The 27,925-nt window shown below is 46.9% G+C and overlaps 1 protein-coding gene across 2 annotated transcripts in view; it reads left to right on the forward strand.

The window, feature by feature from the left end:
- Positions 1 to 27,925, forward strand: part of LOC141103544 (dimethylaniline monooxygenase [N-oxide-forming] 2-like) — a 108,494-nt gene that overhangs the window by 59,567 nt on the left and 21,002 nt on the right. For both annotated transcript variants that reach the window (XM_073593241.1, XM_073593240.1), the window contains one exon: positions 21,491 to 21,687. In XM_073593241.1, coding sequence (XP_073449342.1) covers positions 21,491 to 21,687 — 197 coding nt within the window. The remainder of the gene's footprint in view (positions 1 to 21,490; positions 21,688 to 27,925) is intronic.

A 27,925-nucleotide genomic window follows, 5' to 3' on the forward strand; every position in this document is an offset into this window, starting at 1 on the left:
CTAAAAGTGAGATACACACACAGATAGAGAAGAAAAAATGTAGCAGCGCTAAAAATAGATGAGTGAAACTGATAAATTAATTAAAGTGATTAGAAAGTCCAAAGAGTCCAAATTATCACAGTCTGTAATGAAACATAAATTCTTCTATTGTGACTCCAAAGGATAAATGTGAACCAGCATTCATATGAAGCATCATAAAAATACACAGGAACACCACATAGATTGTGCGCTTACCATGTGGCAAACCAGGTAGGCTTGTGACCAATTACCCGGTCCAGGCCATTACCAAGATAGGAAGGATGGTACCACCACTTTCTGACTGGTGGTACCATCCTTACTATCTTGGTAAAGGCCCTGCCCGGGTAATTGGTCACAAGCCTATCGGGCTTGCCACATGGTAAGCGCACAATCTATGTGGTGTTCCTGTGTATTTTTATGATACTTCAGGTTGAGATATGCTTTGAGATGTTACCCCAGGCATTTCCCACGGACAGAAGCAAAGTAGGTTTCCTGATATCTTTGCTTTCTGAGAGAGCCTTAGCCTGGGGAAACCCTCTATGGGAGATGCAAAAACCTGTTGTCTTGAGACACCCTGAGTTTGTGGCTTCATTTAAAAGGGTATTTGACGTTCCCGCATGCTCCGCTTCTGCTGCCAAGTGCCTCATGTCCATCGAACAGAGTATGAGAACTGTTGCCGACTACACCATTGAATTCCGTACTCTGGCAGCAGAGGTTGCGTGGAACAATGAGGCCCTTGTGGCTGCTTTTTCTCATGGTTTCTCGGATACCATCAAGGATAAGATAGCAGCCCGAGATATACCCACTGAGCTGGAGAAGTTGATCACGTTTGCCATCCTCATTGACTCCAGACTCAGAGAAAGACTCTCTTTTAAGTAGCGCTTGCGGAAGCCTCCTGTACGTTTGTCTTCGAGCTTTGCAGTCCCACCCGTGCCTCCCTCACCTCCCATGCCTCCTGATACCGAGTCAGTCAGTGAAGGTGAACCCATGCACTTGGGCTTCAGGCGTCTCTCTGCGGATGAGAGAACCTTTAAGAAGAGGGAGAGATTGTGCCTTTATTGTGGCCAGGCAGGTCACTTTTTGAAGTCTTGTCCTACCCGTCCAGGGAGTGCCCGAACCTTGAGGTCCTGTCATGGACAGACGTTAGGTGGCGTTGTTTCATCCCCAGTTATCCAGAAGGATAAGCACCTGGTTCCGGTTAAACTTTCTTGGACTGAGTCATCCAGCGAGATTCAGGTTCTAATCGACTCTGGGGCTGCGGGCCTGTTCATTGATGCTGCCTTTGTATCGAAGCACTCAATTCCGCTGCGGCTGCATGACACTCCACTTGCCATTGAGACTCTTGATGGGAGACCTCTACAGCCTGCCCATGTGACTCATGAGCTGATTCCGTTGATTACGGAATTATCTGACCGCCTCAAGGGAGCAACGGTTTTCACGAAGCTTGATTTGAGAGGGGCATACAATCTCATGAGGATTAAGGAGGGCGACGAGTGGAAAACTGCATTTAATACCAGAATAGACCATTATGAGTACCTCGTAATGCCTTTTGGCCTTTGTAACTCCCCGGCAGTTTTCCAGGAATTTATTAATGATGTCCTCCGAGATTTGTTGCAGTTATGTGTGGTGGTTTATCTCGATGATATCCTCATATTTTCCAAGTCCCTGGAGAGCCACCACACAGATGTCTGTCGTGTGCTTCAGAAACTAAGAGAGAACAATCTCTATTGTAAACTGGAGAAGTGCGAGTTCCATCGTGAACAAGTTAAATTCCTGGGTTATGTCATTTCCACTGCTGGTTTTTCAATGGACCCAGAGAAACTTTCGCCAGTTCTACAGTGGCCCGACCCGTGGGTTTACGTCCTCTGCAGCGTTTTCTGGGCTTTGCCAATTATTATCAGAAGTTTATTCAAAACTTCTCGTCTCTGGTCAAGCCCCTGACTGATATGACCAGAAAGTACGGTAACCCACAGAGTTGGTCTCCGGAGTCTATTAAGGCCTTTGAGAGTCTCAAGGCTGCCTTTGTTACTGCTCCTGTGTTGGCAGATCCTGATCCTATGTTACCTTTTATCCTTGAGGTTGATGCTTCTGAGACTGGTGTTGGCGCCCTTCTGTCTCAATGTCCTACCTCTGAGAGCGCTATGCATCCTTGTGGCTACTTTTCCAAGAAATTGTCACCTGCGGAGTGCAACTACGAGATTGGTGACAGAGAGCTGTTGGCAATCATTTTAGCCCTGAAAGAATGGAGACATCTCCTCGAAGGTACCACTGTGTCGGTTCTCATTCTTACTGACCATAAGAATCTCACATTCTTGTCTGAGGCTAAACTCCTCTCTCCCAGAAGGGCGCGATGAGCTCTTTTCTTGTCAAGCTTCAATTACATTGTCTCATTCTTACCCGGTACTAAGAATGTAAGGGCTGACGCCTTGTCACGACAATTATCCTCCACTTCCAAGTTGGAGTCAGTTCCGGTTCCTGTGATTCCTCTTGATCGTATTCTGGCTAAGGTTCGCACCAGTCTCATTTCTCCTTTGGGTGACAAAATTCTTGCTGCTCAGGTCCATGCTCCTCCTGAGAAACCTTGTGACCGCTGCTTTGTCCCAGGGAGTCTCCATACTGCCGTGCTCCAGACTTACCATTCTCCTAAGCTGCTGGCCACCCTGGGAAGAATCAACTCTTTTGGGCCATTTCCCAACAATTCTGGTGGCCTAGTCTACGTGCTGATGTAACTGCCTGTAACACCTCTTTTTTGTTTAAAATATTGCCTCTTTAAATTAAAAAACAGTTGTTATTCAGTACAGTTTCAAGAAGTTCAGTCAAAAAATAATTTCCAACCACTGAGCCACCACCTGTACCCTCACCTTGTGGGGAATTGAGGTGTACAGAGACACATCATCAATACCTACAAGGAAGCATTCCTTTAGAATCAACGCAGTTTCCAGCCTGTGGAGCACAGCATGTATGTCTAACGTGAATGATGTAAGACCCGCCACAAGATATCAAATTCTTTTGTCAATATAGTTTACCATTCCTGACACTATCAGGCTCCCATGGGGTCCCTCTCTACTTTAATGTATTGTTGGTAGAACAATAAAAAAAATGGGATTATATGCAACCATTTTATAAAAATTTAATCCATTCTTAGTTAGGAGACCCTCTTGGAATGCCAAGCATACTACAGGTTGAAATTCTTAACCAAATTGGGAAAAGGGGTTTGTTGCACATCTTTCATCATTTAGTTGCCTACTGTATATCTTATCGAGTAAAACAGCATTCCCCCTTAACACTTGGATTTATGAGAATGTCATGGACATGTTCAAATTCCTTAAGGGCATTTCTTTTACCTGGGATCAAATTATCATAGTCTTCTACCTGGGGTCAAATTATCATAGTCCTTAATTTCCCAGTTGATTTCCTGGATGTCAAATAATATACGGTCATGAAATGTTTGCAACACAATTGCGGCCATCCAAGTTTGGTCTTAAAAAAATTCCTATATATCTAAATACTTTTGATCACAACTGCAGTCTCTAGATATTGTTTAGAATTAAAGTGATTGTAAGGATTCGTTTTTTGTTTTTTTTTTTACATAACAAACATATCATACTTAACTCCACTGTGCAGCTCGTTTTGCACAGAGTGGCCCCAAACCTAATTTTCTGGGGTACCCCGGCAGCTCTCGCAATTCCTCCCCACATTGTATAACCCCCTAGAAGAAGCGCTTTCCTGAGGGGTTACCTTGCGGGCGCGCTCCCGAGTCCAGCATTCGGCATCCATAGCCACTGAATGTATGACTCGGCCCCGCCCCCCGTCGCCCACGTCATTGGATTTGATTGACAGCAGCGGGAGCCAATGGCTGCACTTGCATCAATCTATTCAATCAAGAGCTGAGAATCCTGGGCAGAGAGACAGCACGTCCCCATCGGGTCAAGTTCCCGGGCTCAGGTAAGTAAAACGGGGGGGCTGGGGGGGCTGGGGGGGCCGGTCACTGCCAGGTGTTTTTTCACTTTAATGCATAGGATGCATTAAGGTGAAAAAACATGAAGGTTTACAACCCCTTTAAGGGATGGGAGATATATTTGTCCCAGGTTCAATTAGTACACAGACTGTTTTTCTTTTGTGTTGTGTAGTGAGCATGCTAGTTCTCACTGAAGCAAGAGTAACAAGAGGGACAACAGAGTGTAGAGGTTAAAAATTGTGATTTATTAAAACCCAATAAATTGACAACTGGTAGGTAATACCAAGCATGTATAATTATTCCATGGCTGGATTCAGGGTTCCCCATGGAAGAGATCGTCAGTGTCCCATTACGGATGAAGGTGATCTCGGCAGCCGAGGCTGTGGGAGGCAGCCGGTGGGTGAAAAACAGCGTGGAATGCAGATGGTGTTGGACATCAGCGGGGAAGTGTGATTCCATGGATAGTGGGTGGTAACGTGTTTCAAAACTTCCTATTTCTTCCTCAGACCACTTACTGAAGGGCTAATGATGTCAGCTAAAGCAGGTCAGAGTACTTTGGGCTCTAAAAACTTCCAGTAAGCTCAGGTAAGATGCGCCATCCTGGAACCAGATTTATGTGCAGGACAGAGTGTGGAGCAGCAACTTGCCTGTGTGGTGAAATTAAGTCTGTGTGACTAAGGACTATGATTTTGTCAGGAGCGTATAGCGCTCCTGATCCTTCATAGCTGCTTGTCTCATTCCAGCATCCTGGTTTTGGCTGTGATACATTCTTCCTGTCTGTCCACCTTCAAGGTGATTGATGTGACCAGTCTCTGGGTGGAGACCAGACCAGATTTAAGCTGGCCAAGCCTGCAGTCTCATATTTGTGATAGCATATGTAATACCTGCTTAAGCTCTCTGTCTGTCTGTCCTTCTCTGCTGTTTGGATTCCCCTGTTTATTACCTTGGATTGGATATCAACTATTCTCTGAACTTTGCCTACCTTTTGACTACAAATTGGACCCTGACTATTCTGAACACTGTTCGCCTTGTACCTGGACTGTCTTTGAACCACTCTGCCTGTCTGCCAACCCGGAATACCTGTTTGCTTTGTTCAGTTCGCGCCTGCCCCGGCGTGGTGGCCAGGCACTATAGAATTGTATATAAGACCTGGGGGCAACCGAGTATCGGCAGGCCTGCTTGCCTTATGGAAAATCTCACTTGTGCTTTACCAAGATCCTGCTGTCTGCCATGCCTTTTATCAATGCTGTGAACTTCTCCAGGGAGTCACACACAACCAGGGCCAGATTTACATCTCAGGAGCCTTTAGGCATAGAATTTTGAAGCGCCGTAGGACTGCCTTTTTTTTATGATAACAATTATTTATTTCAATATCTTTATATGCTTAAAGGGGAATGCTATGGACTTTGATGTAAAGGGTAACTCTGATGTAAGGGGGACACTTACCTTTCAATATTTTTTTCTTAGTTGACCTTGTCATGTCTGTGTTTTTCCAACTGAATTTACAGCATAATGACATGCAGGCTATCTTTGTGGGTAAACCATGAGGTAAACCAAGAACCCCAGTGGGGAGCGTAGCAGGCACCTCAGAGAGCCACCAGTTGCTGCAGTACACTGAGCCCCCCATATATGTGCTGTTGCCCAGACAGGGCGCTCTGTCATTCAGACATAATCGCAGCTGTATTTGCAGCCGCATGGCTGTAAAGTGCCACCCATGATGCTGTTGTCCTCCTTCCCTGCTGCCATGGATGGTGCGGCCAGGAGGGAGAAAGGGACACTGACATAGACTGCATCCATGGGTACCGGAAGTACCACACTTTTCCTGAGGAGAGAGGAGCTGTGATTGGCTGCAGCCACAGCCTGGGGGGAATATTCCAACAACCACACCCAGGAGCTCAAGGGGGCTGATAGGGGGAAGTAGTCCCCAGATAGACATGGCTCAACAATGAAGATGATGTGTGGGACTACAAGTCCCAGGTTCAGGGAAGTGCTTGAGGGGAGAGGAAACAGGAAAAAAAAAAGTTGGAAGAGGTGAGAGAGGAGGCAGAGGAGCAGGAGTGGGGTCTGTGGTGCCTGGAGTGGCATGTTCCTGTAATCCAGGGACTAGTGCGTATAGAATGAGTGGTGCCGAGGAGGCTCTAATGCGATCCTCCCATGGTACGGTCCTGGGGGGGGGCGATTAGCAGCCCCGGGGATCCCTATAGGGGTCCTGGAAGGAGATTAGATCCTGTGGTCTGTACAGTCCTGGCTCAGAGGGATAGTTTGTAGCGCGGCCCTGCTCATACATGTGAACGTCCCTCCTCTAGGAATGGCGACTGTAGGCACATGCCTACAATGCCTAATGGGAAATCCGGCCCTGTGCACAACCCACTGCTGAGCTAATCCCTCACAATATATACAGTATCTTGCAAAAGTAAGTACACCCCTCACATTTTTGTAAATATTTTATTATATCTGTTCATGTGACAACACTGAAGAAATGACACTTTACTACAATGTAAAGTAGTGAGTGTACAGTTTGGGCCTCAGGGCAGTATTGCAACATGATAATGTCCCTAAACACACCTCCAAGACGACCACCACCTTGCTAAAGAAGCTGAGGGTAAAGGTGATGGACTGGCCAAGCATGTCTCCAGACCTAAACCCTATTATGCATCTTTGGGGCGCCCTCAAATGGAAGTTGGAGGAGAGCAAGGTCTCCAACATCCACCAGCTCTGTGATGTCGTCAGGGAGGAGTGGAGAGGACTCCAGTGGCCACCTGTGAAGCTCTGGTGAACTGCATGCCCAAGAGGGTTAAGGCAGTGCTGGAAAGTAATGGTGGCCACACAAAATATTGACACTTTGGGCTCAATTTGGACATTTTTACTTAGGGGTGTACCCACTTTTGTTGCCAGTGGTTTAGACATTAATGGCTGTATGTTGAGTTATTTTGAGGGGACAGCAAATTTACACTGTTATACAAGCTGTACACTCACTACTTTACATTGTAGCAAAAGTGTCATTTCTTCAGTGTTGTCACATGAAAAGATATAATAAAATATTTACAAAAATGTGAGGGTGTACTCACTTTTGTGAGATACTGTGTGTATATATATATATATATATATATATATATATATATATATATATATATACACACAGTGCCTTGAAAAAGTATTCGCACCCCTTGAAATTTTCTACATTTTGTAATGTTACAACTAAAAACGTAAATATATTTTATTGGGATTTTATGTGATAGACAAACACAAAGTGGCACATGATTGAGACGTGGAAGGAAAATGATAAATGGTTTTCAAATTTTTTTTCAAATAAATATGTGAAAAGTGTGGTGTGCATTTGTATTCAGTCCCCTTTACTCTGATACCCCTATCTAAAATCTAGTGGAACCAACTGCCTTCAGAAGTCATCTAATTAGTAAATAGAGTCCACCTATGTGTAATTTAATCTCACTATAAACATAGCTGTTCTGTGAAGTCCTCAGAGGTTTATTAGAGAACCTTAGTGAACAAACAGCATCATGAAGGCCAAGGAACACACCAGACAGGTCAGGGATAAACTTGTGGAGAATTTCAAAGCAGGGTTAAAACAAATCTAGAAAAATATACTAATGCGCAAAACCACAATAACCAATAAGCTGGAAAGGAGCCGCCAACATAAAACAGTGTACTCACATAACTCAGACAAATAAAAAAGCAAAATATGTGGCGCTACCTCACCCTGAGTGAAATGAACTGATCAAAAAAGAAATAATTAAGTACAATAATGAATGACATACAATTCATAAATTCTAAAGCACAATAAATGACAATCATAAAGTGCAATAAGGACTGAAGCAAATAGCTCGTTCAGGATAAGTGCAAATAAAATTAAAATTGTGAGATGACAATGTGCAAAAATGGATAACCGTGACACGCTGATGTGTGGTATAGTAATCCACAGGAAATCTGGTCGTAGTCACAGCACACGGGGGACACTCGATATCAGTCCTTATTACACTTTATGATTGTCATTTATTGTGCTTTAGAATTTATGAATTGTATGTCATTCATTATTGTACTTAATTACTGCTTTTTTGATCAGTTTATTTCACACAGGGTTAGGTAGTGCCACATATTTTGCTTTTTTAAAGCAGGGTTAGTTTAAAAAAAATATCCCAAGCTTTGAACATCTCACGGAGCACTGTTCAATCCATCATTCGAAAATGGAAAGAGTATGGCACAACTGAAAACCTACCAAGATATGCCCGTCCACCTAAACTGACAGGCCGGGCAAGGAGAGCATTATTTAGAGAAGCAGCCAAGAGGCCCATGGTGACTATGGAGGAGCTGCAAAGATCCACAGTTTAGATGGGAGAATCTGTCCACAGGACAACTATTAGTCCACAAACCTGGCCTTTATGTAAGAGTGGCAAGAAAAAAGCCAATGTTGAAAGAAAGTCATAAGAAGTCCCGTTTTCAGTTTGCGAGAAGCCATGTGGGGGACACAGCAAACATGTGGAAGAAGGTGCTCTGGTCAGATGGGACCAAAATTGAACTTTTTGGCTTAAAAGCAAAACGCTATATGTGACGGAAATCTAACACTGCTCATTGCCCTGAACACACCATCCCCACTGTGAAACATGGTGGTGGCAGCACCATGTTGTGGGGATGCTTTTCTTCAGCATGGACAGGGAAGCTGGTCAGATTTGATGGGAAGATGGATGGAGCCAAATACAGGGCAATCTTAGAAGAAAACCTGTTAGAGTCTGCAAAAGACTTCAGACTGGGGCACAGGTTCACCTTCCGGCAGGATAACGACCCTAAACATACAGTCACAGATACATTGGAGTGGTTTAGATCAAAGCATATTCATGTGCTAGAATGGCCCAGTCAAAGTCCAGTCCTAAATCCAATTGAGAATCTATGTCAAGACTTGAAAATTGCTGTTAACAGACGCTCTCCATCTAATCTGACAGAGCTTGAGCTATTTTGCAAACAAGAATGGGCAAAAATGTAATTCTCTAGATGTGCAAAGCTGGTAGAGACATCCCCAAAAAGACTTGCAGCTGTAATTGCAGTGAAAGGTGGTTTTACAAAGTATTGACTCAGGGGGGCTGAATACAAATGCACAAATTTTCACATTTTCCTTCCACTTCACAATTAAATGCCACTTTGTGTTGGCCTATCACATAAAATCCCACAAAAATAAATTTACATTTTTGGTTGTAACATGACCAAATGTGGAAAATTTCAAGGGGTATGAATACTTTTTCAAGGCACTGTATATACAGTATATGTAAAATAGATTGCCTCTGTAGGTGGGGAGAAGCTCAGGCCCTTGTTCAAAAGTGAAATGTAATCATCAAATAACTGTTTTTGCCAAACTGATGATGGTGTTATCAGTGTCTCCATGACCACACATCACTTTCTGCATGTTTTCCTGGACATCTTTGAGGGGAGGAAGATTTTTTAATTCAAGTCTGGTTTTTGTCCCTTCTTCTCACTCTGGTCCTTGGTCTATCTATTTTTCTCCTTCTCTCTCCTCTGATCTTCTCCAAGATACAGTACATGTTTCTCATATCCAACTATGTTCCCCTCATCCACCATCTACTCCCAGATCTACCTCTGCCCCCATGTCCTGTCAGATCAAAAACCTCCTTCTTTTCATAATACTGTAGTTCTGGTTGGTACTTTTTCTATCATAAAAAGAACTGAGAGATAAAACATTGTTTTTCAGTATATTTGTGCACTTATGCCGCGTACACACGATCAGACATTCAGACAACGAAATCCTGGGATTTATTTCCCTCGGATGTTGGCTCAGTGTGGTTTTCAGTGTGTATTTTTATATTACGTATTTGATTCTCAGTGCGTTCTTGTCTGCTCGTTTCTGATTTTCAGCTCGCTCTTCTCAGGCCTTTCTGATTTTCAGTGCATTCTGTTAGTTCATTCTGACCAGCTGACCGTTTTCTAGCCATGTTGCAGGTATGTACTCATTGTAGAGTTCGTGCTGTGCAGGGGCTTGGTGTTGGGGTACTTACTTTGTCCCAAGCCCAGTCCATGAACAGGGCGGGTAGGAGTTCATGGACGAAGAATTGGTTGCTCCAGCGTGACCAAATCTCTTACATGCCTTTATTGCGGGAGATCCATGAGAATAATTCTGATGATTTCAGGAATTATCTCCGGATGACGGACCCCGTTTTTCACCGTTTGTTGGCTTTGCTGTCCCCTTATATTATGAAGCAGGACACCTGCATGCGGCAAGCCATCACTCCCAAGCAGAGGCTCATCGCCACGTTGCGGTACTTGGCGACAGGGAGAAGTCTGCAGGACATCAAGTTCTCAACAGGCGTCTTCCCCCAGGCTCTGGGGATCATTATTCCAGAGACCTGTTCTGCCATCATTCAGGTCCTGCAGAACTAATATGTTAAGGTAAGTTTTCTCCTTTAACATTACATTTTATGTATTTAATGTTTGCTAATGTATTGTATTTCTTTCATCATTCCCTAATTACCATAATTGTAATATGCTGTGAATGTCCTCTTTGTCCTCATGCATGCTGGAAGTTTATAAAGTTCCTTTTTTTTCCTTCATGCATATTTGCCTTCACTAACCTCCCCAGCATGCTATCCTGGGCCCATACACACCTAGCCTAGTCACTTAACAATGTATTTTGTCAGCTCCATTGTAGCGCTTTACCCTAAACACCCCCTAAAATGTGTACAAATGTGATTTTTGTCCTTAAATTCAGGCAGAGAGCAAGAGGCTTTTTTTTGGGGGTCCCAAAATCATTTGGAACCCTCCCTCCCCCCAACTGCTAAGTCAACTGATACCAATCCTCTATCTGCTGACTTTGCCAAACCCATACACACTATACCTACCTCTTTTGTGGTCAGATTTATGGATGAATTCACCAAAGCATGTAGTGAAAGGTCCTGCCTGAATACTTTCAAATGGTACTGTTTAAAGTTTTGTTCTCCTATTATCTTGATAGGTAATTGCAGAATGTAAAAATGTGCTTCAATTTGTACAGTGTGTATTCATATTTTTGGATTATGACACTTCTTACCTGTCCAGTGGGCTGCCAATAGTGTAAGTAAGGAGGGGCTGGCCAAAATAACACACATTATTCATGCATTCAGCTCTTCAGCTCTCAATGGAGTGGAGAGGGTTACCTGTCCAAAACATCTCCCCCCCTAAAATTTTTACAATGGCCCATCAGAGGGGGGGAGGAATCTGATAAAGTGGACTTTATACTTTAAATACTCCTTAAAATAAATGTTATACTGATGTTGGCCAGGAATGTTTGTGTCTAATCTGCTTGCAATGTTATGTGCAAAAGTTCTAATTTTTTTTTTTCTTGTTTCACTTCACAGTTTCCTTCAACGCCACAGGAATGGCAGACTGTGGCTTCCCAATTTGCCCAGCGGTGGGACTTTCCCAACTGCGGAGGGGCAATTGATGGGGAAACACGTCTACATCGTGCCACCCCCCAACTCGGGGTCATACTATTACAACTATAAGGGGTTTAAAAGTATTGTGATGTTAACGGTGGTGTTGGCGACATATGAGTTTCTCTATGTGGAGGTGGGGAAGAATGGCTCGATGTCAGATGGTGGAATCATTGCCCAGACCGAGTACGAACGGCTCCAGAGTGGTGGCTTGGGATTGCCACCTCCGTAAGTCAATGTGGCTGGTCTGCCGTTCATCTTTGTTGCTGATGAAGCGTTTGGGCTGGGTGATCACCTGATGCGGCCATTCCCCATGAGGACCCTCATCCCGGACCAGAGGATTTTTAACTACCGGCTGGCCAGAGCCAGAAGAGTGGTGGAGAATGCTTTCGGGATAATGGCCAGCCGGTTCCGCCTATTCCTTACGCCAATCAACATGGCAGAATATAAACTTAACCATATAATCCTTTCATGCTGCATTCTCCACAACTTTTAAGGAGAAATTCGATGAACTATGTGGCCTCAGTTGGGCCTGAGGCCAGATTTCAAGACCAAACCCTGACGGCACTTGAAGCTGGCCGTCTTGGCTTGCCCTCCCAAAGCGCCCGCGCGGTCGATCTAAACTATATGGAGTACTGTCATGTACCATATAAGACCAGAACTGTGTGGACTGCAACAGAGGAAACCCAGACGTGTATAAGTGAAAATATAAATGATTTATTAAAGATAAATGAATAAATATAACACAACCACCTCCAATATCACTCAGTGCACCACAACCAATACAAAACAGAACCCCACAAATAATAATAACAGAACAAATATGTACAGGTAAGGGAAATACCGAGATCATAAACAGAGCCAGGCCAGGGATGTCAACGGGAGGTCAGCAGCTGGGGAAGGGAAACAAACAGGACAAGAGAGGATGGATAGATCACAGAAGGGACGGGTCAGATACAAGGCTCAGGGTCCAGAGCAAGGAAACAGACAGGGAACAGGAACAACAGGAATCAGGTCTCAGGAATCAGGTAAACAGGATGCAGGCTGCAGGTCAGGGCTCAAGGAAAAAGGTCAACATGGGCTAGCTCCCACCATGGGGGATCAATGGACATGTTTCGGGGGTGCAACTCCTTCCTCTTAGCTACGTGAGTGGTGAGAAAGGGGTTGCACCCACAAAACGCATACATTGATATCCCGTGATGGCAGATAGCACATATTGACACACTGTGTGCATCTTAAAAATTTGGCTTTCAAAATTTTTTGAAAAATTTAGAATAGTAAAAACAATTAGTAACATTTTGGTGTGTTAATTATATTCTGCCTAAAACATCAATGATGTTTTTGAGTCTTTTTTCCACATCATTGATGTCTTCCTTGATCTTCTGTAAATCCCTATTGCACACCATGATCTCCCCAATGAGGACATGTGCACTTGCACTTGTGAAATGTGTTTCTTCTTCCACAACATCTACATCACCTAAAAATTAAAAAACACACCATGTATTATAAATATGCAGGCATATACCTGAAGCTGTGTTCTCAGACACTCACCTGTTGTGGTCACTATTTCGCTCTCCTTCCTCCACATCCTCAGGTTTTGGTGTGGGGAGTTCCCCTTCTTTAGGAGGTTGTGGGTCCCTGATGTCCTCAGATGTCCCGAGTCTTTTCTCCCCTATGTGAATAAAAAAAAGGTATACTCAGCACACGGATATTTGAGGGCAGAAATAGGAATATGAAACATTGCTTGGAAGTGTTGTACAATTGTCTGTTTTGGCAGAGTTCCAAGCTGAATACATGATTTTTTCACTTTCTTAAGGCTGGAATACTTAACTTTTTTGGTAAAGTATCACACATGTAGAGACCCCTAGTATCCACTGGAGCACCTGTGTGGGACACCCTAAAAAGTTTGTTCTGGTGTCCCACACTAGTGCTCCTGCGTCCAGATGTTCAAACAGCTGCTGAGTGTCCTCTCCTTACACTGAATCAAGTTTGCATTTCATTCTAGTTACAAACCTATCTAGACAACAATGTCATAAACTTCTTTGAATACAAATAGGCATGCCCAAATGTAGTTAACCTGCATCTGCCAAAAACATTGTATTAGTGAGCAATGTTTACTACGAACGATTACTGTGCCCACGAACCTGAAAGTTGCCATTTTAAACTGTACAACAGTACAGAAAAGCACATGGAGTAGCATGCAAGTAATAATAATAGGAACACACGACAATCACTTACATTTTTGCAGCACTCTCTTGATGCTTCTGTACTGATCCTGTTCCCTCAATTTCAGGTCTGACCAGCGTTTCCTCAATTGATCCTTGCTTCGTCGTACCCCAAAATTCCTGTGCAGACTTCTCACAACTTTAGTCATGATTTTGGCCTTTCTCACATTTGGGTTGCTGTACGGTCCATACTTCCCATCATAGTCGGCCCACTTCAAGATGTCCACCATTTCCACTATCTCTATGCCTATGTCCCTTTTTCATAGACAGGAAAGCCTCAGCCAGGAGGAGGCTGTGGAAAATGGCAGCCAGGTGGTGGCAGGGGAAAGTGGCAGCCAGGAGGTGACGAGGGTAAGTGGCAGCCAGGATGTGGCCAGAACCAGTAGCCTGACCGAATCTCAGGTCCCTCCCCTCCGCCTTCAAGAAAAAAGGCCCAGGAAGGGGAGGAGCTTGGAGGAGTCAGCACTTGGGTTAATTCGGCAGGCTTCTGCGGCCCTCAGAAGTCAGCCCAGTCTTCTTGAGGCCTATGCCTGCATGGCTGCCAACAAAAGGCAGGAAATGGAGGTGGGCCAATGCCTCTTTTGTGAGGAAGTGATATATATGGCCCTAAAGAAGAGTTTGAGGGGCGAACATACAAGCAAAATCCACCTGTGTGAGTTGGACCATCCTCGTGCTCCTCCACCTCCTCCACCTCCTGCCAAAACTCCAACACCAGAGCCACAGCCTGGAAGCAAGCATGGAAGCAAGACAAGAAAGTGATGGCCTGGGTTCAACCTGGTCTGGCAAAATACGCAGGCTGTTGTATGACCACACCCTGGGGACATATATGTCATCTGCTGCTGTTCCTAATCTCTCGGAGTCCTGGACTGGATTGTGCTCCCTATTAAATGGACTGCTCCGGCTACCAATTTTGCATGTCAAATAGTTGATGTGTGCCCTGGGGTACAAAGGCTTCGCTAATTTCACCAGTTTATCCAGCGTTGCCTTCCTTTTTATTTTGTTATGCCCCTTTAATAAATGCATATTTTTTCCACAAATCATTGGCTATGTGTTTGAATTAAAAAAGGACAGTTTGTTTGTGAGTAGGCAGTTACATTTCAAAAATACAAGGTCAAATTAACAAGGGACACCAACACCAACCAACCTCCTTGAGGTTACAAAATACAAGATAATAATGGTGTTGTGGTAACTTGACACACAAAAAGACAAAAAATATTATGGAGATCACTAGAAAAAAAAAAAACAGGAGATCTTGATTAAAAAAAAAAAGGAGATCACTATAAAAATAAAATATAAACATTATTATGGAGATCTGACGAAAAAAATAACAAATATTATTCAGGAGATCACGAGAAATAATAAAGAAATCAGTTTGTGAGAACTCTGTGTGAATATCAGCAGCAAAACAACTTCATTATTCTAGCATTATAATAAAAAAAAAGTCGCAAGCCGCAATGAAATTGGCAGTGCAAATTGCACTTATGTGTGGCTTTGAAATTGCGCTGAAGCAGTGCTATTTCAAAGCCTCACTGGTGTTAACGGGCGCTAAAGGTGTTTCCCCCCAGGAAATTTCCCCCCAGGCCGCCTACCTTCCATTCAAAACGGCCGCTATCACGGTCGCTGTCTGCTGATATTTTTGTGGAGGAAGTCAGCTGCGGCGGCTGCTGATTGGCTGTTACCGGCCACGCTGCATTCCGGGATTGTAGTCCGGAGGGAGGGAGAGGTGAGGCGCGCAGCACGTCAGGGGACGAATGGAGTAAGGCTGCTCTATCTTCTGTCTGTGGCCAGGGGAGGGGGCGGGACAGAGCCGGGAGCGCTTCACTGGTGGACACTGATGAGGTGGCACAGAAGGACACTAATAGGCTGAACTGGTGGGCACGGATGGACACTGATGGGCTGCAGTGATGGTTACTGATGTACACTGATGGGCTGCACTGGGGGGCACTGATGGACACTGATAGGCTGCACTGGTGGGCACTGAAAGACTGCACTGGTGGGCACTGATGGACACTGATGGGTTGCACTGGGGGCACTGATGGACACTGATAGGCTGCACTGGTGGGCAGTGATGGACACTGATGGGCTGCACTGGTGGACACTGATGAGGTGGCACTGATGGACACTGATAGGCTGCACTGATGGACACTTATGGGCTGCACTGGTGGGCACTGATGAAGTGGCACTGATGGACACTGATAGGCTGCACTGATGGATACTTATCGGCTGCACTGGTGGGCACTGATGAAGTGGCACTGATGGACACTAATAGGCTGCACTGATGGGCACTGATAGGCTGCACTGGCTGGCACTGATGAGGTGGCACTGATGGGCACTGATGAGGTGGCACTGATGGGCTGCACTGGTGGACACTGATGAGGTGGCACTGATAGGCTGAACTGATGGGCACTGATATGCTGCACTGGTGGGCAATGATGAGGTGGCACTGATGAACACTGATGGGCTGCACTGATGGGCACTGATAAGGTGGCACTGATGGACACTGATAGGCTGCACTGATGAGGTGGCACTGATGGGCTGCACTGGTGGGCACTGATGAGTTGGCACTGATGGGCAATGATAGGCTGCACTGATGGACACTGATAGGCTGCACTAGTGGGCATTGATGAAGTGGCACCAATGGACACTGATAGACTGCACTGAAGGTCACTGATGAAGTGGCACTGATAGGCTGAACTGGTGGGCACTGATAGGCTGCACTGGTGGGCACTGATAGGCTGCACTGATGGACACTGATGGGCTGCACGGGAGGGCACTGATGAGGTGGCACTGATAGGCTGAACTGGTGGGCACTGATAGGCTGTTACTGGCCATGCTGCATTCCGGGAGTGGTAGTCTGGAGGGAGAGGCGCGCAGCGCACCAGGGAAGGAATGGAGTAAGGCCGCTCTGTCGTCTTCTGTCTGTGGCCAGGGAAGGGGGCATGACAGAGCTGGGAGCACTCCGCTGGTGGACACTGATGAGGTGGCACTGAAGGACACTAATAGGCTGAACTGGTGGGCACTGATGGACACTGATGGGCTGCAGTGGTGGGCACTGATGGACACAGATGGGCTGCACTGGGGGGCACTGATGGACACTGATAGGCTGCACTAGTGGGCACTGATTGACACTGATGGGCTGCACTGGGGGGCACTGATGGAAACTGATAGGCTGCACTGGTGCACACTGATGAGCTGCACTGGTGGGCACTTGGGCACTGATGAGGTGGCACTGATGGACACTGATAGGCTAAACTGGTTGGCACTGATAGGCTGCACTGGTGAGCACTAATGAGGTGGCACTGATGGACACTGATGGGCTGCACTGGTGGGCACTGATGAAGTGGCACTGATGGACACTGATAGGCTGCACTGATGGGCACTGATAGGCTGAACTGGTGGGCACTGATGAGGTGGCACTGATGGGCACTGATGAGGTGGAACTGATAAGCTGCACTGGTGGACACTCATGAGGTGGCACTGATAGGCTGAACTAGTGGGCACTGATAAGGTGGCACTGATAGGCTGAACTGGTGGGCACTGATATGCTGCACTGGTGGGCACTGATGAGGTGGCACTGATGGGCTGCACTGATGGGCACTGATGAGGTGGCACTGATGGACACTGATAGGCTGAGTTGATGAGGTGGCACTGATGAGCTGCACTGGTGGGCACTGATGAGGTGGCACTGATGGACACTGATAGGCTGCACTGATGGGCACTGGTGGGCACTGATGAGGTGGCACTGATGAGGTGGCACTGATAGACACTGATAGGCTGCACTGATGAACACTGATAGGATGCACTGATGAGGTGGCACTGAAGGACACTGACACTGATAGGCTGCACTGATGGACACTGATAGGCTGCACTTAAGGACACTGATGGGCTGCACTGGTAGGCACTGATGAGGTGGCACTTATAGGCTGAACTGGTGGGCACTGACAGGCTGCACTGGTGGGCACTGATGGACACTGATGGGCTGCATGGGAGGGCATTGATGAGGTGGCACTGACAGGCTGAACTGGTGGGCACTGATAGGCTGCACTGATGGACACTGATAGGCTGCACTGGTGGGCACTGATGAGGTGGCACTGATAGGCTAAACTGGTGGGCACTGATAGGCTGCACTGATGGGTACGAATGAGGTGGCACTGATGGACACTGATGGGCTGCACTGGTGGGCACTGATGAAGTGGCACTGATGGACACTGGTGGGCTGCACTGGTGGGCACTGATGAGGTGGCACTGAAGGACACTAATGGGCTGCACTGGTGGGCACTGATGAGGTGGCACTGATGGACACTGATGAGGTGGCACTGATGGACACTGATAGGCTGCACTGGTGGACACTGATATACTGCACTGGTGGGCACTGATGAGGTGGCACTGATGGACACAGATAGGCTGCACTGATGGACACTGATGGGCTGCACTGGTAGGCACTAATGAGGTGGCATGAATGGACACTGTAATGCCCCGTACACACGATCGGACTTTCCGACAATAAAACCATGGAATTTTGTTCGAAGGTTGTTGGCTCCAACTTGTCTTGCATACACACGGTCACACAAATATTGGCCAACAATTACAAATGTAGTGACCTACAAGACGTACGGCGAGCCGATAAAAAGGAAGTTCAATAGTCATGTGATATCTTCATTACGAACGCTAGTTTTACAAGACTGAGCGCTTCCGGCTCTTACTCGATGCCAAGCATGCGTGGACTTTTGTGCGACGGACTTGTGTACACACAATCGAAAGTCCGACAAAAAAAATTTGTTGGCGGAAAATTTGAGAACCTGCTAGCCAACATTTGTTGGCGGAAAGTCCGACAGCAAATGTTCGATGGAGCATACACACAGTCGGACTTTCCGCCAACAAGCTCACATTCAACATTTGTTGTCGGAAAATCTGATCGTCTGTACGCGGCATAAGGCTGCACTGATGGACACTGATGGGCTGCATTTAATTGGCAATGAAAAGCTGCATTTAATTGGCACTGGTAAGGCTGCATTTAATTGGCACTGGTAAGGCTGCATTTCATTGGAGGGGGTTGACGCAAAGTGTCGCTTCCCTAAAAATGAGGTTTTGCAGGTTGGGATGTCTGCACATGACTGGCTCGGGCTGGGTGCTGGATGGCTGCAAGCTTGCAACAGGGCAACCTAAAAATTTTAGAGAGACAGTCACAGAGAGAAGAACTAACTGACTGGGAGCAGTTTACTTTCAGTAAATGCAGTTTACTTTTCCACTTCAACTCCTGGAGTCTTTGGACTGGAGGCAGGGCATCCCAGCCTGCCAGGGGACGCACGTGACTGGCTTAGGCTGGGCGCTGGTTGCAACTTGAATTTGTGATCACTCCCCAGGAGGCCGTGCAAGGACCTGCTGAGCTTCCATTGGCATCTTTGAGGTGAGAGACCCTGACACCCCCACCTGACCCCCACATCCAATCCCCCCCATACACCCCATTTACCCTGGCCCAGTGCCCTGCCCACCCAGTAACCTCGAAATAGTAAATAGCCCTCAACACTGTCTGGCTTTCTGGTCCAGTCCTGCTGGTCATGACCTGTTGGTCCTGCCGGGAGCTGACCATGGCCTGTGGGTCCTGCTGGCCATGGCCTCTAGATCCTGCTGGCCATGGGCTATGGGTCCTTCTAGGAGCTGGCCATGGCCTATGAGTCCTGATGGCCTGTAGGTCATTCTGGGAGCTTGCCATGGCCTGTGGGTCCTGCTGGCCATATATGGAAGGGCTCAAAATTTTAATTCCTGAGCTACTAGTCAGGCCTCAAGGGTTACTCGCCACCAGTTGCTCCGCCCAACCCCTACCCTGCCCTGCCCCTAATCCCGCCCTTAAACTGGCCCCTAAACCCGCCCTCATAAATTATCTCATGAAATGACACTTAAATGTTTTATGCAGAGCTAAATATTAACAACTTTATCTGTGTCCACCAATGCAGCCTGTGTCCGCCAATGCAGTCTGTGTCCGCCAATGCAGACTGTGACCGCCAATGATGCAGCCTGTGCCCGCCAATGCAGCCTGTGCCCATCAATGCAGCCTGTGCCCACCAATGCAACCTGTGCCCTCCATTCAACCTGTGCCCACCATGCATCCTGTTCCCACAATGCAGCCTGTGTCCCATGCAGCTTTTGCCCACCATGCAGCCTGTGTCCAATGCAGCCTGTGCCCACAATGCAGCCTGTGTCCCATGCAGCCTGTGCCCACCATGCAGCCTGTGCACACCATGTAGCCTGTGTGCAATGCAGCCTGTGCCCATCATGCAGCCTGTGTCCCATGCAGTTTGTGCCCACCATGCAGCCCGTGTCCCATGCAGCCTGTGTGCAATGCACCCTGTGTGCAATGCAGCCTGTGCCCACCATGCAGCCTGTGTCCCATGAAGTTTGTGCCCACCATGCAGCCTGTGTCCCATGCAGTTTGTGCCCACCATGCAGCCTGTGTCCCATGGAGTTTGTGCCCACCATGCAGCCTACCTATGGAGGGGAAGAGAGGAGAGCCGCCGGCTGGATGATCAGAGCAGGGAACATCACAGCTTTCATTTCAATAGCTCTGATCATCCAGCCGGCGGCTCCCCTCTCTTCCCCTCTGTGATTGACGGTGCTCACCCTCCCCGCTCCCAGGCAGCCCTTCTCGTCAGCTCTCAAAATCCACTCCCAAAATGCGAGCGGGCGAGTGAAATTTTTGAGGGCTAGCCTATGGGTCCTGCTGGCCATGGCCTGTGGGTCCTGCTGGCCACGGCTGGCCTGTATATCCTGCTGGGAGCTGGCCATGGCCTGTGGGTCCTGCTGGCCATGGCCTGTGGGTCCTGCTGGCTGCGGCTGGCCTGTATATCCTGTTGGAAGCTGGCCTTGGAATGTAGGTCCTGTTGGCCTGTAGGTCCTGCTGGGTGCTGGCTATGGTCTGTGGGATCTGCTGGCCATGGCCTGTGGGTCCTGCTGGCCATGGCCTGTGAGTCCTACTGGCCTCTGCTGGCCTGTAGGTCCTGCTGGGAGCTGGCCATGGCCTGTGGGTCCTGCTGGCCATGACCTGTGGGTCCTGCTGGCCGCGGCTGGCCTGTATATCCTGCTGGGAACTGGCCATGGCACGTAGGTCCTGCTGGGAGCTGGCCGCGGATCTATGGGTCCTGCTGGCCGCTGGTCTGTGGGTCAGTGGTTCAATGGGCCACTTGACTGGACTTGCCCCCCAGGCCTAAGCCTGTCAGCCCTCCCCTGGTTGGTGGCAGCATATGAGTTATTATACTTACATAAGTGTTCAGCCATGTGATTTCTGCAACTTGTTTATTGAATTTTCATTTTTATTTTAACCATATCTTGATGTAAAGAGTTCCAGAGCATAATTAACATTTCTTTTATATAAGATCTTAAAGTGACTGGTTAGAAACAGTGAAATTATCAATGGCAGGGGGAAGTGAGGAAGTTATGTGCAGGTTGCATATAACAACTGGTGTCCCTTGCATTGCTTGAGTCCTAGGGAGTCTAATGGAGATGACCCACCTGACCCTGGATGTTGTGACTTCTCTGGTGGTAACTGCAGTAACTGCTCCAGTTCATCTGTGTTTCTTCAGTGTACCTGCTATCTGGTGTGACTGTGTGGAGTGAGGAGCTAGATGCAACACCATCATGTTTATGTTTATTTTAATTTTCTTGAATCTAATTGGGCATTGGCTGGCTTGGTGAAGCTGTGTTAACTCTATTGCAAAGTAAGGGGAAAAGAAAATACCACCTGTTGATTAACTGTATTTACATATGAAAAAAAAATAAAATCCACATATGTTTAGCCAATTGCTGATCAGATTGTATTTCATTTGTATCCTTGGATTTCAAATAATCTATTGAGTTTTTTTTAGGTATACCTTACAACTAGGGAAGGAGTATGGGTGTTACCTCGTCTTGGGAAGGATGGCTACCCTTATGATCTGTTTATGCTACGTCGTATTAACAATTGGATAGAAAACTTAGTACCACGATCAGTTTTCAGATGGATGTTGAAACGAAAGTTGAACAATCGGTTTAACCATAAACTGTACAATATACAACCTGAGGGGTAAAGACACATACACTTTTATACAACGCTCCTAAAAGAATAATGTTCTTGTGCATATATACTGTGGATAGAAGAACTAGTAATTTCAAGAAGTCACGTAAACCAATAATGTATGTGAAGCTACACTGCCACATCAAGGCTGCTTTCTAAAAGGTGATCTAACCTAGTTTAAGACAATATTCATTTTACTTCTCTGACATTAAAAAAACACTATAATACCAAAAGTATTGGGATGCCTGCTTTTACACACACATGAACTTTAATGGCATCCCAGTCTTAGTCCATACGGTTCAATATTGAGTTGGCCCACCCTTTACAGCTATAACAGCTTCAACTCTTCTGGGGAGGCTGTCCACAAGGTTTAGGAGTGTGTCTATGGGAATGTTTGACCATTTTTCAAGAAGCGCATTTGTGAGGTCAGGCACTGATGTGGACAAGAAGGCCTGGCTCGCAGTCTGTACACACGGTCAGATTTTCCGACGGAAAAAGTGCGATCGGATTGTTTTGCCGGAAATTCCGATCGTGTGTGAGCTCCATTGGACTTTTTCCGTCGGAATTTCCGACACACAAAGTTTGAGAGCAGGCTATAAAATTTTCCGATCGTGTGTACACAAATCCGATGCACAAAGTGCCACGCATGCTCAGAATAAATTAAGAGACGAAAGCTATTGGCTACTGCCCCGTTTATAGTCCTGACGTATGTGTTTTATGTCACCGTGTTCAGAATGATGGGATTTTCCGACAACTTTGTGCGACCGTGTGTATGCAAGACAAGTTTGAGCCAACATCCGTCGGAAAAAAATCCATGGATTTTGTTGTCGGTATGTCCGATCAATGTCCGATCATGGGCATAATTCATCCCAAAGGTGTTCTATTGGGTTGAGGTCAGGACTCTGTGCAAGTTGTCAGTCAAGTTCCTCCACTCCAAACTCGCTCATACATGTTTTTATGGACCTTGCTTTGTGCAAATCATTTGGTGGAGGGGGGATTATGATGTGGGGTTGTTTCTCAGGGGTTGGGCTTGGCCCCTTAGTTCCAATAAAGGAATCTCTTAAGGTGTCAGTATACCAAGACATTTTGGACAATTCATGCTCCCAACTTTGTGGGGACAGTTTGGGAATGGCCACTTCCTGTTCCAACATGACTGCACACCAGTGCACAAAGCAAGGTCCATAAGAACATGGATGAGCGAGTTTGGGGTGGAGGAATTTCACTGGCCTGCACAGAGTCCTGACCTCAACCTGATAGAACACCTTTAGGATGAATTAGAGCAGAGACTGCGAGCCAGGCCTTCTCGTCCACATCAGTGACTGACCTCACAAATGGAATAATGGTCAAACATTCCCATAGACAGACTCCTAAACCTCGTGGACAGCCTTCCCAGAAGAGTTGAAGCTGCTATAGCTGCAAAGGGTGTGCCAACTCAATATTGGACCCCTACGGACTAAGACTGGGATGCCTCTAATGTTCATGTGCGTGTAAAGGCAGGTGTCCCAATACTTTTGGTAATATAGTGTATCTCCACATCTATCCATTTATCCCAATACAAAAATAAAATGATATATTGTTTCCAGTGCTAGCCTTTGACAGTTCTTTTGCTGTTTAACACTGCTTCCTGCTCTTAGATATGTTTTGCTGTTGTGCTACTATCCCATTTGGGAATAGTTTTCTCTACATAGGGGTACATAGACTGCATGGTCATTCTGTAAGGCTGGAGATGTTTTGTTTAAACTGTACAAACTGATGTAAACCGATTTCATCACTTTTTTGACTGATGATGACATTGATAAAACCCGTGTGATCACACCAATGTGAAAATACCCCTAAAGGAGGGAGACTAAAAGCACAGGCCAACATACAATTTGGTGCCTTGAATGTAAGACCTGTGCCCGGGTAGGGATGAGCCGAACACCCCCCGGTTCAGTTCGCACCAGAACCTGCGAACGGACCGAAAGTTCACGCGAACTTTAGAACCCCATTAAAGTCTATGGGACTCGAACGCTCAAAATCAAAAGTGCTAATTTTAAAGGCTAATATGCAAGTTATTGTCCTAAAAAGGGTTTGGGGACCCGGGTCCTGCCCCAGGGGACATGTATCAATGCAAAAAAAAGTTTTAAAAATGGCCGTTTTTTCGGGAGCGGTGATTTTAATGATGCTTAAAGTGAAAAAATAAAAGTGAAATATTCCTTTAAATATCGTACCTGGGGGGTGTCTATAGTATGCCTGTAAAGTGGCGTGTGTTTCCCGTGCTTAGAACAGTCCCTGCACAAAATGACATTTTTAAAGGAATAAAAGTCATTTAAAACTGCTTGCGGCTTTAATGTAAAGTCGGGTCCTGGCAATATGGATGAAAATCAGTGAGACAAACGGCATGGGTACCCCCCCCCAGTCCATTACCAGGCCCTTTGGATCTTGTATGGATATTAAGGGGAACCCCGCACCCAAATTAAAAAAAAAGAAAGGCGTGGGGCCTCAGGCTCCAGCCAAAAAATCTATTTTTAAGCTTTTTGGAAAACATAGGGAAGGGTTATCACCCAGTAACATTTGTTTTGCTGTCTGTGCACCTCTTCAGAGGATTTCACCTCACTTTCTGTCCCAATGACAAATCTTTTTTGAAAATTTGGGGTTTTTAGTGAAACAAGGATTTGTGATAAAGCATCAGTGAAGAGGAGACACGTTTTTCCCATATTAACTCTTACAGGAGAGAATTTCCCTTCCTAGGGGTAGATTTAATCTCACTTCCTGTTGTCTCCTTCCGTTTGCAAGTAGGAGTCGTTTGTAAGTTGGATGTTTGAAATTAGGGGCCTGCCCTATATACTCTGCAGAAATTGGGGCCTTAGGTGTTACTCTTGGTGGGCACAGGAACGGGCCGTTCTGTGAAAGATTAGATCAAGAATTGTAATTACATGCCATTGTTGAACAGTGGTAAAAAAATTGGGCCTTTGGTGGTGGTGCTGGTGCCACAACGCTGTAAGTCCTCACAGTTACTCTTGGTGGGCGCTGGAACGGGTCCTGCTGTGAAATATTATATCAAGAATTGTAATTACATGCACCTGTTGAACAGGGGCAGAAAAATTGGGCCTTTGGTGGTGGTGGTGTTGCCACAACACTGTAAGCCCTCACAGTTACTCTTGGTGGGCGCAGGAATGAGCCCTGCTGTGAAATATTAGATAAAGAATTGTAATTACATGTCCCTGTTGAACGGGGCAGAAAAATTGGGCCTTAGGCACTGATGCCACAATACTGCAACCCTTCACAGATGCTATAGTTGGAGAGCAGGAATGAGCCCTGCTGCAAACTATTGCTTAAAAAATTGTAATTATACGCCCCTGTTAAACGGGGGCTGAAAATTTGGGCCTCGGGCACTGGTGCTGGTGCCACAACACTGCAACCCCTCACAGATACTCTAGTTGGAGCGCAAGAATCAGCCCTGCTGCAAAGTATAGCATCAAAAATTGTAATTTAACGCCCCTGTTAAACAGGGGCAGAAAAATTGTGTCTTGGCCACTGGTGGCGGTGCCCAGAACCAAAAATGTTCTTACAAGCTATCAGCATGAAAATTGAGGAGGAAGAGGATTGTGACTCAGCATAACAGGATAGTCACTCAGCATCAGCATAGGCAGTCTTGAAGGGATCTCACATTAAAAAAAAATCAATCGGTTACATCAGCATCAGGTGCTTGGTAGCTGGTGATCCAAGACTGATTCATTTTTATGAAGGTCAGCCGATCGACCGATTCGGTGGACAGGCGCACCCTGTGATCGGTTACAAAGCCTCCAGCAGCATTGAATGTGCTTTCCGAAAGAACGCTGGATGCAGGACAGGCCAGTAGCTCAACTGCATACTGTGCAAGCTCTGGCCAGTGATCCATCCTCAAAACCCAGTAACCTAGAGTATTTTCGGTGGGAAAGGTGTCCAAGTCTGATCTTGCCCCTAGATATTCCTGCACCATGTGAATCAGACGCTGGCGATGGTTGCTGGAACCGAACAGACCTTGGGGCTGTGGACTAAAAAATTGTCTGAACGTATTGGTCAGACGGCCACCTTCTCCACCGCTCCTTCTGTCACTGACTGAAGCCTCAGCAACACGTTGTCCAGGAGGACCAAGAAATTGTAACCTCCCAGGCTCTGGAAACGCGTTGCACAAACCTTTCTGCAAGGCCTCCCGAAGATGTTTCATCCTCTGCGACAGCAAGATAAGGTCCGCAACCTTACCCTTGTAACGTGGATCAAGGAGGGTTACAAGCCAGTAATCATCCCTCCCCTTGATACCACAAATACAAGGATCCTTCTGCAGGCTTTGCAGGATCAGGGAGGCCATGCAGCGTAGGTTTGCTTTCGGTTCAGAGTCCTCTGGGTCACTAAGGACGACATGATCCGCAGCCACCTCCTCCCAGCCACGTACAAGTCCATGGGTTTCTTCGGACTGTAAATGATCCCTTGAAGACTGCTGCTGATGCTGAGTGCCAGGCTCCACCCCCATGCTGACACAATCCTCCTCCTCGTCCTCTTCCTGTGTGATCGGCGGCATGCAGGAACACTGTCTGGATAAAGGGGGCCTTGAGAGGCAAGGAAGTCCTCCTCTTCCTCCCTCTGTTCTGCCTCAAGTGCCCTGTCCATTATTCCAAGCAGCGTGTGCTCCAACAGGTGGATAAGAGGGACAGTGTCACTGATGCATGCACTGTCACTGCTCACCATCCTCGTGGCCTCCTCAAATGGTGACAGGACAGTGCATGCATCCCTGATCATAGCCCACTGGCATGGGGAAAAAAACCAAGGTCCCCCGACCCTTTCCTGGTGCCATAGTCACATAGGTACTCATTGATGGCCCTCTGCTGCGTGTGCAGCTGCAGCAGCATGGCCAATGTTGAGTTCCATCTAGTGGGCATGTCACAGATTAGGCGGTTTTTAGGCAGGTTAAATTCCTTTTGGAGGTCAGCCAGCCGAGCACTGGCATTATATGACCTGCGGAAATGCACACAGACTTTACTGGCCTGCCTCAGGACATCCTGTAAGCCTGGGTACCTGCCCAAGAACCGCTTTACCACCAAGTTAAGGTCATGAGCCAAACAGGGCACATGGGTCAGTTGTCCCTGTCAGAGGGCGGAGAGGAGGTTGGTGCCATTGTCGCAAACCACCATACCTGGCTTAAGCTGGCATGGTGTCAACCACCTCTGAACCTGCCCCTGCAGAGATGGCAGAATCTCTGCCCTAGTGTGGCTCCTGTCCCCTAAGCACACCAGCTCAAGCACCGCATGGCATCTTTTTGCCTGCGTGCTTCCGTAGCCCCTTGAACGCCTACAGAGCACCGCTGGTTCCGAGGACAAATCAGCACAGGAAGAGGCCATGGAGGAAGAAGAAGAGGAGGGGGTGGAGGAGAGAGGTGTGTCAGAATTACCACTAGTAGAATTTTGGAGGCATGGTGGCGGAACAACCTCCAACACTACTGCACCCTGTCCTGCATCCTTCCCAGCTGCCAGAAGAGTCACCCAGTGCGCGGTGAAAGATAGGTACGTCCCTGTCCATGCCTGCTGGACCATGAGTCAGCGGTAATATGCACCTTACCGCTGACCGCCCTGTCCAGTGAGGCCAAGATATTGCCTTCCACATGCCTGTAGAGAGCCGGAATCGCCTTCCATGAGAAAAAGTGGCGTTTGGGAACCTGCCACTGAGGAACCGCACATTCCACAAACTCACGGAAGGGGGCAGAGTCTACCAACTGAAAAGGCAGCAGTTGAATTTCTAGCAATTTAGCCAAGCTAGCATTCAACCGCTGGGCATGTGGATGGCTGAGAGCGAACTTCTTTCGGCGGTGCAGCAACTGGGACAGGGAAATTTGCCTGGTACAATCTGACATCGGTGTACCGATAGCAGATTGCCCGCAAGTACTTGGCTGTGACACACCTAATTCTACACCTTCATTCCTCTCAGTGCAGGTTTCAGAGAGGACTGAAGGTATAGTGGGGTTGGAGTTCCCAGCTGATGAGGAGCAAGGAAAGGTCCGCTTTGTTCTTTGGTGTGGGTCTTTTAGGTACGCTTGCCAACGAACTGCATGGCAGGTCGACATATGTCTTGTCAAGCATGTGGTGCCCAGGCGGGTGATGTTTTGGCCACGCAACATACGCTTGAGACATATGTTGCAAATAGCAGTGGTGGGATCTGATGCACTCGTCTCAAAAAAAGGCCCACACCAAACAACTTTTGGAAAAACGCGCAGACAGCAGTGCCCTGCACATGC

This window comes from Aquarana catesbeiana, linkage group LG07 (genome assembly GCF_042186555.1).
Source record: "Aquarana catesbeiana isolate 2022-GZ linkage group LG07, ASM4218655v1, whole genome shotgun sequence".
NCBI lineage: Eukaryota > Metazoa > Chordata > Amphibia > Anura > Ranidae > Aquarana > Aquarana catesbeiana.